General features: G+C 46.3%; 1 protein-coding gene across 2 annotated transcripts in view; it reads left to right on the plus strand.

The window, feature by feature from the left end:
• Nucleotides 1-14,064, plus strand: part of Zbtb46 (zinc finger and BTB domain containing 46) — a 71,718-nt gene that overhangs the window by 30,064 nt on the left and 27,590 nt on the right. For both annotated transcript variants that reach the window (XM_038329883.1, XM_038329881.1), the window contains one exon: nucleotides 5,386-6,355. In XM_038329883.1, the coding sequence (XP_038185811.1) occupies nucleotides 5,419-6,355 (937 nt within the window). In that variant the 5' untranslated portion in view covers nucleotides 5,386-5,418. The remainder of the gene's footprint in view (nucleotides 1-5,385; nucleotides 6,356-14,064) is intronic.

The following is a 14,064-nucleotide window of genomic DNA, read 5'->3' on the forward strand; positions in this document are numbered from 1 at the left end:
TCTATGCCCTTGTGGCTTTTTCAACCTCATTCCTAACCGTTTCCCATGGGTAAGATCCCTCTTTCCCCTTAGAGCTCAGTTTTCGTCTTCACCTTCTAGCCTCTGCAGAAGCTCTGTTACCAGGTGCCAAGCCTCTCCTCTGGCTTAGCCAGGCTAAGCAAGCCCCGTTGAGTGTGTTGACAACCTACTGATGGCTTGGTCCTCGTTTGGTCCTCCCTGAGTCCTGGGGACACCCATGACTACAGGCTGCAGTAACATTTTCCCTCTCCTCTCTCATCCATGGGAATGGTATCTCCCATACCCTCTCATTTCCCCTTGGGATGCTCTTAGAAAACCTCCAGCCTCTACACCTGGCACCTGACCTGAAGGGCCCTAAACTTACTCACTTTTGCAATCAAATTTGACCTCAATATCCCTTATAACCAATCTGAATGGCTGCCTAACAGCACCCTAGGTCCTAATTTTATTCGGGACCTTTACAAATACTGCGAGCAATCAGGGAAATGGAAAGAGATTCCCCTTTCCCTACATTCAGGCTTTCTCTTTTCTCTACTCCAAGCCCACTTTGACTTTTGGCTGATCTCTCCCCCTCTCCCACTGTGTAAATGGCCTGCCTTTTCAGTTACCAGTGATGGATCTGTAAAGCTGTTGTGAAGTGAGACCTGGAAGCCAGGCCCAATGGGGGAGAAAGCAGAGGAGTAGGCAGCTACAGTATGCATGTACCTGGCACACACTCCTCCCTGGCTAGTGCATCCCTCGGCTCCTTTCTGCAGTGCTCTCTGTTGTGTCTAGGGCTCAAAATTTTCCTATCTTTAAGTCTTCTTGGATTCAGTTTTACAGGGATTCAGGTGTGTTTTAGGTATGAATGGCATTATGTTTTATGCTGTTCAACTTAAATTAAAAGCTGGCTCTGGAGTTGGGGTATGGCTCCTCCTCCTCTAGACCTAAGCATGCTTGTTTAAAAGGTTTTCTCCAAAATCTCTGTCCCATGTCAGGGAAGCTACCCGCTATGTGACAGAGAAAGGAGAACAAAACAAAATAAAGGAACAGATTATTCCCAATGGGGACTAATGATTGTTGCTCATTTCGTATGTTTTTGGTCTTGTTCTAACTCTCCAAAATATTTGCTAAGGTACATCTCTTACCTCAAGAGGGACCATGTCTCAAAAACAAGCAAAAAACCAAGCAACAAAAACCTGAAGTATCGCCAGGTGGTGGTGGTGACAGCATACCTTTAATCCTAGCACTCGAGAGGCAGAGACAGGTGGATCTTTGTGAGTTCGAGGCCAGTCTGGTGTACAGAGCAAGTCCCATGACAGGCAGCTATAAAACCTGAAGTATCTTGAGTGAACAAACTGTGGATAAAGCAAATTCCAGAATTTGAAGGGAAATAAAAGCCACTTATGTTTTTGATACTTCTATATCATTTGTGCTTTATGGTAGCATTCACCCCAAACAATTTCTTGTCTCCCCAGCCTTTGGACCCTTTCTTATACTAACTTGGCATCTTTGTCCCTTGTGACGGTAAGGTGCTCCCCTGTGCTCCTAAAGAGCAGCACAGGTTCTTCTAAGTGAAAGGGCAGTTGTCCATCCCAGGGGTATGTCTTATAAGCACACCCCAGGACAGGTGCTCTGTCCTTTCTCAGAGAGATGTAGGAAGGCTACCCACTTGTCTGTTCACTGTATGATACCATTCCCCAGTGCCCAGTGAAAGAAGCTTCTAGTTCCAAAACATAGCTGCCAAAAAGCTACTGGAAACAGATGACCAGCTGCCATAATTCTGCTCTGATGAAGTTGGCATGTCACCCACAAATGTCCTTTTGATGTTGAGAGATTTTTGAATTTGTAACCTAGTTCACTCCCGTCAAACCTCTTGGGCTTTGGAAGACTGCCTGTCGTGTCCATAACCGTGACAGACTGAACCGCATAAATACCATCACTTTACCCCTTTAGTTATACCTGACTCTTATCCTCTGGTGGTTTGAATAAGTATAGCTCCTATGGACCTTGACCTATAGAGAGTGGCACTCTTAGGAGGTGTGGTCTTGTTGGAGTAGGTGTGGCTTTATTGGAGGAAGTGTGTCACTTTGGGGACAGGCTTTGTAGTCTCAAATGCTCAAGCTGTGCCCAGTGTGGCATAAGTTCACTTCCTGTTTCCTGTGTATCAAGATCTTTGCTACCTTTGTAGCACCATGTCTGCCTGCATGCTACCTTGCTTCTGCCATAGCAATAATGTACTAAGCCTCTGAAACTATAAGCCTGCCCCAATTAAATGTTTTCCTTTATAAGAGTTTCTGTGGTCTGCTGCTGCTATGGCCGTGCCAAGCTGGGTGGCCTTCACTGTCACCTGGGGCCATGGAGACAACCAAACCTAGTCTTTTGCTGAGGATCATGTCTGGGTCTGTGGTCTTACCACAGCCAAGGTCTATGTTGATGTCCGTGGCCCATGTTGCCACCAAAGGCCATTTAAAACATGGGGTCTGGGCTGAAACCTGTGACCTTGTTAGTGTCCAGGGGCCATGCTGCTGCCAAAACCATCCTGATCTTAGTAGCCAGGACTGCCACCTGGAGCTCGGATGTTGACCAGGCTGAATTGCTGCTTAGGGCCATGTCTGAAGTCTGTAGCCCAGGTTGCCACTGCAGCCTTGGTGGAGTCTGGGGGCCATGCTGCAGCAGGGGCCATACAGATCTGGGTGTCCTGTGCTCCCACCCAGGGCCATGGTGTCATCTGGGCCCAGGATACTGCTGAGGGCCATGTCCGAGTCATATAATATATGACACATTGAGGTCCCCAGTACCACTAGGACAAACGAAGAGGTATTGGAGAGATGGGAAGGCAGTCCCAGGGTCCCCAAATAACTCGTGTCAAAATTCTGATCCCACCCACCCACCAGCACCTCAGAGTGTAACCATGTTTGGAAATATATTATTGTTGTAGATGTAATTAATGCAGATAGGTCATTTGGGGAGGCCCTGAGTTATACTAGGAGGTGTGTCCTTACAAAAAGGAGGAAATATGGACACAGCACACAGATAGATAGAGATAGGAAGATGTTGCCACAAGCCACAGAATACCAAGCCTGGGAGTAAGGCAACAGGGGCTTGTTGATTTTTTTCCAATTATTGTTATTTTTGTTTCTGTTTTTCAATACAGGTTCTCTTTGTGTAGCTTTGGAGCCTGTTCTGGAACTCACTCTGTAGACCAGGCTGGCCTCGAACTCACAGAGATCCTTCTGCCTCTGCCTCCCAAGTGCTGGAATTAAAGGCGTGCGCCACCACCGCCCAGCCGAGTTTGTTGATTTTTCTACACAGACTTCAGTCTTCAGTGTTGCATGAGGGTCCACGTCTTTGTGCACCCTGGCTTACGACAGTGACAGCCAATGTAAGGTGTAAGGAGAATTGCCATGTGTTCTGTGGTTCTTGGTATTGGTGTGTCTTTGGTGGGGGGGGTTAACTAAGAGAATCTAACTGCTTCTGCTACATTACATGGACTCTGGAAGCCCTTGGGGGGCTGAGCTGTGGTCAAGCTCAGCCCTGGTGCTGGGCAGTGAATAATCCCAAACAGAACCTCTGTAGAGGCTTCAAATTCAAAAGTTTGGAAATGTTCAGATCTAAGCTTGTGTCTGCATGAATTCATTTGTGTACATATGTGTGTTTGTTTTCTTTTGTTTGTTTTTTTTTCCAGACAGAGTTTCTTTGAGTAGTGTTGGCTTTTCTAGAACTCACTCTGTAGACCATCCTGTAAACCAGACTGGCCTTGAATTCTCAGAGATCCACCAGCCTCTGCCTCCCAAGTCCTGGGATTAAAGGCGTACTCCCATTGTGCCTCTGCGCCTGGGTTCAGGCCCTGAGACAGGGAAGGGGGTGTCAGCAGGACAAAGTGAATTGTCTGACCACCAGATGAGTTTCACACAAGTGGCTGGACCCAAATAATTCCAGCCATCTTTATACATCAAAAACAAGCATGCTTTCCCATACTAACAAATAAGTTTTTTCCATCCTCCAATGTTAACCTCTGGCAAAAACAAATATGTCAAATACGTTTTCTCCCAACTTTTACATCAAAACATCTTTAAACCAAAAATACTTATCATTTTGCTAATGTGGCCACATATCAAGCCAGGTACATCCTGTCCTTACAAAACTAAAAGATGGGCTGGAGAGATGGCTCAGTGGTTAAGAGCACTGACTGTTCTTCCAGAGGACCTGAGTTCAATTCCCAGCAACCACATGGTGGCTCACAACCATCTGTAATGAGATCTGGCGCCCTCTTCTAGCCTGCAGGCATACATGGAGGCAGAATGTTGTATACATAATAAATAAATAAAATCTTAAAAAATGTATATATATATAAAATATATATATATAATATATAAATATATATATAAATAATTTATATATATTTTTATATATAAATATATAAAATATATATAAAAACAAAACTAAAAGGTGATTGACATAGGCACACATTTTCAAGAACAACAATCCCTTTCAAAACATATTTACAGGGATGATTTGCCTTGATCTTGTCAGCACTGAGTTAGAACAGCTCCTGGGGTCTGAAGTGACAGCTGGCATCCCCAGACAAGCCCGAGAAGCATCAGTATTAGGAGAGAGAAGAGAGCATGCAGGCTGTGTGGTCCCAGCAGTATTCCCCACTATCCTGAAGTCCACTGGTCCTGGCCAAGTGAGACTGTCCCCTGGGCTTTTACCTCATCTAGACCCGTTGGACAAGTGCTCATATACTAGTCTGAAACTAGGTTGCATGGCTCCCAATGGCGTACACCTTTAATATATATGTGTGTGTATATATTACTACATACATACATATATACACACATATATATTAGCTAGATTTATTTATTTTACATTCCAACTGCAGTTTCCCCTCCCTCCTCTCCTATTCCCTCCCACCACCTCCCCTTCTTTATATATTTTTATATAATATATAAATATGAGGGATGAAGACTACAGGCTAGGTTGTTTAACCTAACTTTTTATTTTGGGTGAGAAAATAGCTTTGTCTACTGATGGGCAATTTTTCTGTCTGGGTATGTTAACTGTTGTATATAGATTTCTGTCTAAAACCTCAAGTACGTTATCATCTTAGAAGTGCTTTAGACGTCTTGCCCAGGGACAGGGCTGATATCCACCTGCCATTTGCTGTCAGAGTGGGTCGTGACCTCATACCTCCTTAGCACATTTGTGCTGCAGGGCCTGTCCTGTCCCCTGTGGTGAGGGGCTCTACTGTTGTCTCCACTCTGTTCTAGCTTGGTGGCCTGTGTGCTGGGTGGATGCTGACTCTTTGCATGAACTCTGCTGCCATCCACCTGGACTCCTTTCATGGCAGATGTTTCATGTAACTGTTCTCTTTTTCCCCCACAGAGTCTATAGAAGACGCAGCCGCAAGACTCCCAGATGAACAACCGAAAGGAAGATATGGAAATCACTTCTCACTACCGGCATCTGCTTCGAGAGCTCAACGAGCAGAGGCAGCACGGAGTCCTTTGTGATGTGTGTGTTGTGGTGGAGGGCAAGGTCTTCAAGGCACACAAGAACGTCTTGCTCGGGAGCAGCCGCTACTTCAAGACACTCTATTGCCAGGTACAGAAGACCTCTGACCAGGCCACCGTCACTCACCTGGACATTGTCACAGCCCAGGGCTTCAAGGCCATCATTGACTTCATGTACTCTGCTCACCTGGCGCTCACCAGCAGGAATGTCATTGAGGTGATGTCAGCTGCTAGCTTCCTGCAGATGACTGACATCGTGCAGGCCTGCCATGACTTCATCAAAGCTGCACTGGACATCAGCATCAAGTCAGATGCCTCAGACGAACTCTCTGAGTTTGAGATTGGCACCCCAGCCAGCAGCAGCACAGAGGCGTTGATCTCAGCTGTGATTGCTGGGAGGAGCATATCCCCATGGCTGGCTCGGAGGACAAGCCCCGCCAATTCTTCTGGAGACTCTGCCATTGCCAGCTGTCATGAAGGAGGAAGCAGCTATGGAAAGGAGGACCAGGAACCTAAGGTTGATGGCCCTGATGACATTTCTTCACAGGCTTTGTGGCCTGGAGATGTAGGCTATGGGTCTCTACGCATCAAGGAGGAACAGGTTTCACCATCGCATTATGGAGGCAGTGAGCTTCCGTCCTCCAAGGACACTGCAATGCAGAACTCCTTATCAGAACAGGGTGCTGGGGATGGCTGGCAGCCCACAGGCCGGAGGAAGAATCGGAAAAACAAAGAGACTGTCCGACATATCACGCAGCAGGTGGAGGAGGACAGCCGGGCTGGCTCCCCAGTTCCCTCATTCCTGCCCACATCGGGATGGCCTTTCAGCAGCCGAGATTCAAGTAAGCCTTTCTTGCGACAGGCTGGGCGCAGGTGGCCCAGGTCACTGTGTTGACTGCTTCCTGGCTGTTGGTGAAGTGGCTCATTCCCATGTTCACACTAACGGCTTCCTATGCCCACCTGTCCCTGGGAGTCCATGCTCACACTAACGGCTTCCTATGCCCACCTGTCCCTGGGAGTCCATGCTCACACTAACAGCTTCCTATGCCCACCTGTCCCTGGGAGACCATGCTCACACTAACGGCTTCCTATGCCCACCTGTCCCTGGGAGACCATGCTCACACTAACGGCTTCCTATGCCCACCTGTCACTGGCAGCTCACAACTGCCTACAACTCCGGCTTCAGAGAGGTCTGAATCTCTGGCCTCCGTGAACACCTGCACTCACATGCACATACCACCACCCACATACTTAAATTTTTAAAACTTTTACTTTTTTAAAATATTAATTACATAAGTATGAGGTACAGTGGGGATTACACAGGCACGTGACTCCAGGTACCCACAGAGGCTCTGGCTTCTGAGCATATGGAGCTTCCCGACGTGGATGTTGGGAGTCAAACTTGGATCCTCTGAAAGAACAGTATACACTTAACTGCTGAGCCATCTCTTCAGCCCCCTTTGCCTTGTGAACATTTTTAACTGAGCAGCTCACTGACATATATTCATGTTGTACTACTACCCACCTCCAGAACTTAAAAAAAATTTATTTTACTTGGGAGGCAGAGGCAGGCAGATCTCTGAGTTTGGGGCCAGCCTGGTCTACAAGAGCTAGTTCCAGGACAGGCTCTAGAAACTACAGGGAAACCCTGTCTCGAAAAACCAAAAAAAAAAAATATTATTTTATTTTGTATGAATGTTTTGCCTGCACTTATGTATTGTACCATGTGTGTGCTTGGTGCCAGTGGAGGTCAGCAGAGGGTATCATATATACACTGGGGCTGGAGTTACTGATTGTTGTGAGCTGTCACATGAGTACTGAGAATTAAACCTGGGTCCTCTGTAAGAGCAACAAGTGCTCTTAACCGCTGAACCATCTCGCCACACACTTTAGTTTTATTTTTAAAGTTCTCACTGCCCTCTTTCCAACACTGAGCCACCAAGCACGGAGCCAGAGCTTGGATATTTCTAAAAGTTGGTTTCACTTAGCATTGCTGCACCTTGGGCTGAATCATTCTCTGTGCTGGTGTCCTGGAGGCGGGAGGAAGTTGAGCAGAGTCTATACCCACAAGGTATCAGAGGCATTTGACACAGCTGTGACAGCCACAAATATCTTCTGACATGCACACATCTCCAGGCAGCCCCCGTTCTCCCTGGGGATGGACTGAACGGAATCAGAAGAGCATCAGTCATTTCCTGACGGTTGTCCCGTGGAGGCTCACACGGCAATAGACATGGGTAGTGATGTCTGCCTCCTGGATTTGCTTATGACCTTTTGTCAGTTCTGACCCGAACCTGGTGAATGCTGAGACTTTGGGGGCATGTTTTGGGGTTCACAGATATTGAGGCCATTCTCCACGTGTCTCAGAATATGTGTGTGCCCAGTCAGTTTCCCTGCAGCTGACGATGCTGGGGGCATGTAGTCCATGGGAGTCGATGGTAAATTAGTAAGTGGAACAATCCTAGAGCCTGTGGGCTGGAGGTTTCAAATGCAGTCAGCGAGCAGAAGGTGTTTTCAGAATCCAACAAGTGATTTTGGCTGTATACTTTCTTAGTCTTAAATCCTTGGGTTGCCAAGGCAACTGTGAACTGCTTTTGCTTGGGGATTCTGAAGGCTGAGATAAGGATGAGAGGTGTAGGCTGGAGCGTGGGATGCTTCCTGCATGTCATGGTAGTGTGTCATTCGTTGGGCCTCTGCCACCCTGGCAAAAACATAAATCACGACACTTGATGGAGGTCAGTTTGTTTTCATTAAAGATTGATATATTATTTATAGGAGAAAAGGCTTTTTTTTTTGGTTTTTTTGAGACAGGCTTTCTCTGTAGACTTTGGAGCCTGTAGAACAGCTGGCCTCGAACTCGCAGAAATCCGAAAAACTTTGTCTTTTTTTAAAGATTTATTTATTTATTATATACAGTGTTTCACCTGCATGTATGCCTTTAGGTCAGAAGAGGGTGTCATATATCATTACAGATGGCTTTTGAGCCACCATGTGGTTGTTGGGAATTGAACTCAGGACCTCTGGAAGAGCAGCCAGTGCTCTTAACCTCTGAGCCATCTCTCCAGCCCTGAAAAGGCTTTTTTCTAAAGACACATGCCTGTTGTCATCAGGGCTTTCTGAGCAGTTCCTCAGAAGTGAAACCTTCTGGTCCTGGCCACTTGTCTTGTCCTTTCTATGTCTCCATCTCAGCTTCTGTGATTTTCGAAATGAAAGGTCAAATGCATTATAACCCAGCAAGTCTGGAAAACCAGTTTTAAAACTGACTTAATCTGTGTGGTAACTGGTGAGATGGTATTAAATAAGTGCATCAGTTGTGCATGTCCATGTGATGGACTCAGACGAGCCTTTTGGCTGGGGACTCAGCATCTCTCTCGGGGGCATCTCATCCTAGGCTGGAGCCTCCCCTGGTGGATCTGCAGAGAGGTCAGTGATGAGTCTCAGGGTGGTTGAGATGCTGCTATGAGAGAAAGTGTCTCTCTTGCTTAGAGACGGTGGAGAATCAGTTGAGGGCCCCAGGCACTCATTCCTAAATATTCCACAAGCATCAAATGTGAAGCTGTTTTAAAGTTGAAGGTTTGTTGAGTTAGTGTTCTGGACTCCAACCCCCACATGTTGGACACAGCAGGATCTCAGTGCAGTTCCAGCTGAAGATAGGGACTCTGTGGATTCAGTGTTGACCACACTCTATGGCACCTCCCTGCTTGGGGGATGGATGGCATGGACTTTCAGGATGTCTTCATTCCTGTCTGGATCAGATGCAGCCTATATTTCTCTTCCCAGGTCATCCCTGGCAGTGAATGGAAACCAGAGTTAGGAGTTCAAAGCCTCATTGTCTGTCAGAGCCATCCTGGTCCACATAGCATAGTTGGGAGGACTTAGAGGAAGTAAAAACCATGTGAGCTTATCCTTTGCTCATGTACTGGTGTCATGATCTGTCATGGCTGTGAAGAGCATTGCAAGCATTTACTCCTGGTGCTGGCAGGGCTTGGACATCTGGTACACTGTTGATAAGGCTACCTTTTCATGACATCGTTTAGACACATAACATAGCAAATCTGGTCATCTTTTTCCTTTAAAATTCTTCTCTCAGACAGCACATCCTGACCTCCTCTGTTTCCCCCCAGAACTGACCATCTCTGTAAAGGAAATTCTCTGCTGTTGTGGGTGTGTGGAGGGACTGCATGACTTTGAGGGAAAAGGGGGCACCATCTGCCTCAGCTCCCCGCACCCCACATTCCGTAGCACTACCTGCTCTGTTCTTCATCTCGCCTGTGTGGTTTTCCTCCCAGATGTGACTGGCAGAACCTCCTGGAAGTAGGTCTGGTTGGACTGGTGGCAGCTGGTGACCAGACAGGCGAATCTGCTCTCTTTTGGATGGCTCTGATTAAATGAGAACCTGTCGCTGAAGTGCACACCTTCCTGTCAGTTGTGGGAAGGACAGTGCTGATGTCATAAGATAGCGGAGGAGGCAAAAACAGGAGGCAAGAACAAGCACAGGTCAAAAACCTGTCACGGGAAGAGGCGTCCCGGCATTCGGCAGTGCTTGACAGGCTGAATCCAGATTCTGGTAGACCCATTGTATACAGAGTGGCTTTTCATCTTGAGGGGGAGAGGCCGGCTGGTCGCAGGACCACAACCTTCCCTTTTGCACCTCTGAGCAGTAGCTTGCCAGGGTCTCATTGTCCATCCCTCTTTAGGCTGAGCTGCAGTGGAAGTGCTTTGTATTGTCGTGTTGTTTTTAAAAACATAGAATTTACAGAGGGTTAACTTGAAAAGGTTCCTGTGTACACAGACTAGCCTAAACATCCCTTGAGATGAGGACACTAGGTGACTAGTCACCGTGGGGTACCTGGCAGAGTTAATGGTGCCTGGTCCCCACCAGAAGAGTCCAGTGCCTACTGGTCTGAGGGTTGTGTCGCCTGGGCTGTGTGGAGGGATTTGCTTCTGGGAACCCAGCAAGTCACATGTTGAGATGACAGTAGGCAGAGCACTGGCACCCCCAATCTCTGTAGGAATCTTTCTGGTTTGTTGCAAAGAAAGCAGATTCTGGCAGGATGCCAAGTTGGTGGGACAGTCACCTTAAATTGAGTAGCACTTGTCTGTGGTAATATTTTTTGTTTGTTTTGCTTTGTTTCATGTGGCTATCTCACTGTGTAGCCCAGGCTGGCGTTGAATTTCCTGCCTCTACATCTCAAGAGCTGGGATTGAAGGCATGGGCTTATGGTGGTGTTTCTGGCTGTTTGTTTCCCACTGTATTGCAGGTCTGTAGTTTGATCACTATGTTGTACTCTAAGGGAAGAAGCATCCTTGGTTAGGATCCTACAGAGACACTGCCTTGAAGTCACTTCCTAATGCCCAGGTTCTCCTCTAGTGGCTCCTGCACCACCTACACCACCAAACCTCCCATCTGGAGTGTGTGGAGCTGTTCTTTTTCACACTCTCCCTTGAGGCCTCTGGTTGAGTTTCATTCTCTTCTTTTTCTAGCATCCGTAGACTATGCCACAAGTGCCATGTGGATGGTGGAGCATAGTGAGCTAGCCCAGAGTAGCCAGTGATACGGCGGGCCATAGCGGCGTGCCGTAGCGGAGTGCCATAGTGGCGTGTCGTAGCGGCGTGCCATAGCTGCGTGTCATAGCCGCGTGCCATAGCCACGTGTCATAGCAGCGTGCCATAGCCGTGTGCCATAGTGGCGTGTCATAACGGCATGCCATAGTGGTGTGTCATAGCGGTGTGCCATAGCTGTGTGCCATAGCCGCATGACGTAGGTGCATGCCATAGCCACGTGTCATAGCGGCGTGCCATAGTGGCGTGTCATAGTGGTGCGCCATAGTGGTGTGCCATAGCCACGTGCCATAGTGGCATGCCTCATATAAATCAAGGAACTTACTTATGTTGAAATATTCAGGCTGACAGATTTCCTTTTTTAAGGTAATAATTCAGATTAAAACAGGTATATAAATGAGATATTAGTTTGTAAACCTACATTTACTGACTTTATTTACTTATACTATTTTTTAATGATTTATTTCTTTTTGTTTTATGTGTATTGGTATTTTACCTGCATGTATCTATGTCTGTATGTCTGTGTGAGGGTGTCAGAGCCCCTGGAGCTGGAGTTACAGACAGCTATGAACTAACATATGGGTGCTGGGAATTGAACCACTGAGGCATCTCTCCAGCCCGTTATGCTATTTTTTAAATTATTATTAATAGTAGTATTAGTATTGTGGCCAGATTTTATGTGTATGGATATTTTTTCCGTCTGTGCACCATGTACATGTTTAGTGTCTGAGGAGGCCAGGACACGGTGCAGGATCCTCTAGAACTGGAATTACAGGCAGTAGTGGGCTGCCATGGGAACTGAATCCTGGTCTCTGAAAGATTATCCAGTACTCTATAAAAAACAACAACAAAACCCTATTTATTTATTTTTATTTTATGTGCACTGGTGTTTTGTCTGCATGTGTGTCTGTGTGAGGGTGCTGGATCTGCTGGGACTAAAGTTACAGACAGTTGTGAGCTGCCATGTGAGTGCTGGACTTGAACCTAGGACCTCTGGAAGAACAGCCAGCATTCTTGGCACAGGCTCTTACATAGCCTAGACTGGTCTTGAACTTGTTACGTAGCCAAAGATGACCTTGAGCTTCTGTGATGGGTGACAGGTGTTCACAACCATATCATTCTTAAAAGGAAATATATATTAAAAATATAACATACATATTAATGTGTGTGTGTGTGTGTACTTTTTTTGGTTTTTCGAGACAGGGTTTCTCTGTGGCTTTGGAGCCTGTCCTGGAACTAGCTCTTGTAGACCAGGCTGGTCTCGAACTCACAGAGATCCGCCTGCCTCTGCCTCCCGAGTGCTGGGATTAAAGGCGTGCGCCACCACCGCCCGGCTTTTGTGTACTTTTTTTTGAGACAAGGTATCACTGCAACCCAGACTGGCCTTGAACTGATCCTCCTGCCTCAGCCTCCTGAATGCTGTGATTACAGACTTGAACCCCACTCTGTCTGGTATGATTTCATGAGCTTATTTGAAAGCTTTTATGCCAGGGCTTTCTTCAAGGACTTTTTTGTTTTGTTTTTTGTTTTTGTTTTTTTCGAGACAGTTTCTCTGTAGCTTTGGAACCTGTCCTGGAACTAGCGCTTGTAGACCAGACTGGCCTTAAACTCACAGAGATCCGCCTGCCTCTGCCTCCCTAGTGGTGGGATTAAAGGTGTGCACCAACCAATGCCCGGCTCTTCAAGGATTTTAAGGCGTAGGCTGTGGTTCTGTGGCAGAGGTCTTAGAATTGATCCTTACTACCACAAGATGAAATAAAATCACAAAAGATAATGCAAGTCATTTTAAAAACTGAGTGTCTGTATCCTGGAGACATGGCTCAGTGTTTAAAAGCACTTTTTTGGCCTGGCGGTGGTGGCGCACGCCTTTAATCCCAGTACTCGGGAGGCAGAGGCAGGCAGATCTCTGTGAGTTCGAGACCAGCCTGGTCTACAAGAGCTAGTTCCAGGACAGGCTCCAAAGCCACAGAGAAACCCTGTCTCGAAAAACCAAAAAAAAAAAAAAAAAAAGCACTTTTTTGCTTTTGAAGAAGACCCAGCATTGGTTCCCAGCACCCACAGGTGATTCACAACTGCCTGTGCTTTCTGTTCCATGGCATAAAATACCCTCTTTTGGCCTGCACAAGCACTGAATGCACATAATGTTCTTACATGCAGGCAAAACCCATACCATAAAATAAACTAGTATCCTAAAATAAAAGTAAATAAATCTGAGGAGGGCTGAAGAGATGGCTCAGAGATTAAGAGCACTGGTTGACTGCTCTCCGTAAGATCCTTAGTTCAATTCCCAGAAACCACACAGTGGCTCACAACCATCTGTTATTACAGATCTGATGCCCTTTTCTGGCCTGCAGGCACGTATGCAGGCAGAACACTGTATACATAATAAATAAATCTTTTTTAAGAAATCTGAGGAATCAAACATTGTAGGGTGAAGTCTTCACGGAGAGTTGTGAACAAATATGTACTTAGTTTAAATAGGACATCAAGAGCAAGCCACAGTAACCATTCTATCAAAGCCCAGCTTGGTGAACCAATGACTTTATTGGGTTTACCTATAGAGCATTGGAGACCCGAAAGAGTCACATCACCAAAGCTTCCCATTGCAGCGTGGGTAATGACCGCAGAGATAGAGTCCCCTGTTGAGTTAACCTTTCACACACTGTGTGCAATGCATACATACATGCATACATACATACATACATACATACATGCAAGCAAACAAATCACTCACATGTAAAAAAGAAATCTTTAAAAAAATCCCCTTACCTGAAATTCCACCTTAGTTATCAATGTTATTTCAAAGTAAGTGATAAACAGCAGCCTTCTTCATTCTAATGCTTTAGCAGACTTATCATTAGAGCTCAGTGTGTTTATATTTTTAGGTGAAGTTTAACCACTGTGAATGTGCCGGGTCTCAATGCTCATTTGATATACTTAATAAATACAAGCCCTTAAGGACCACCACAGGGTGGAACTTCCTGGAGTC

This window comes from Arvicola amphibius, chromosome 5 (assembly GCF_903992535.2).
Source record: "Arvicola amphibius chromosome 5, mArvAmp1.2, whole genome shotgun sequence".
Taxonomy (NCBI): domain Eukaryota; kingdom Metazoa; phylum Chordata; class Mammalia; order Rodentia; family Cricetidae; genus Arvicola; species Arvicola amphibius.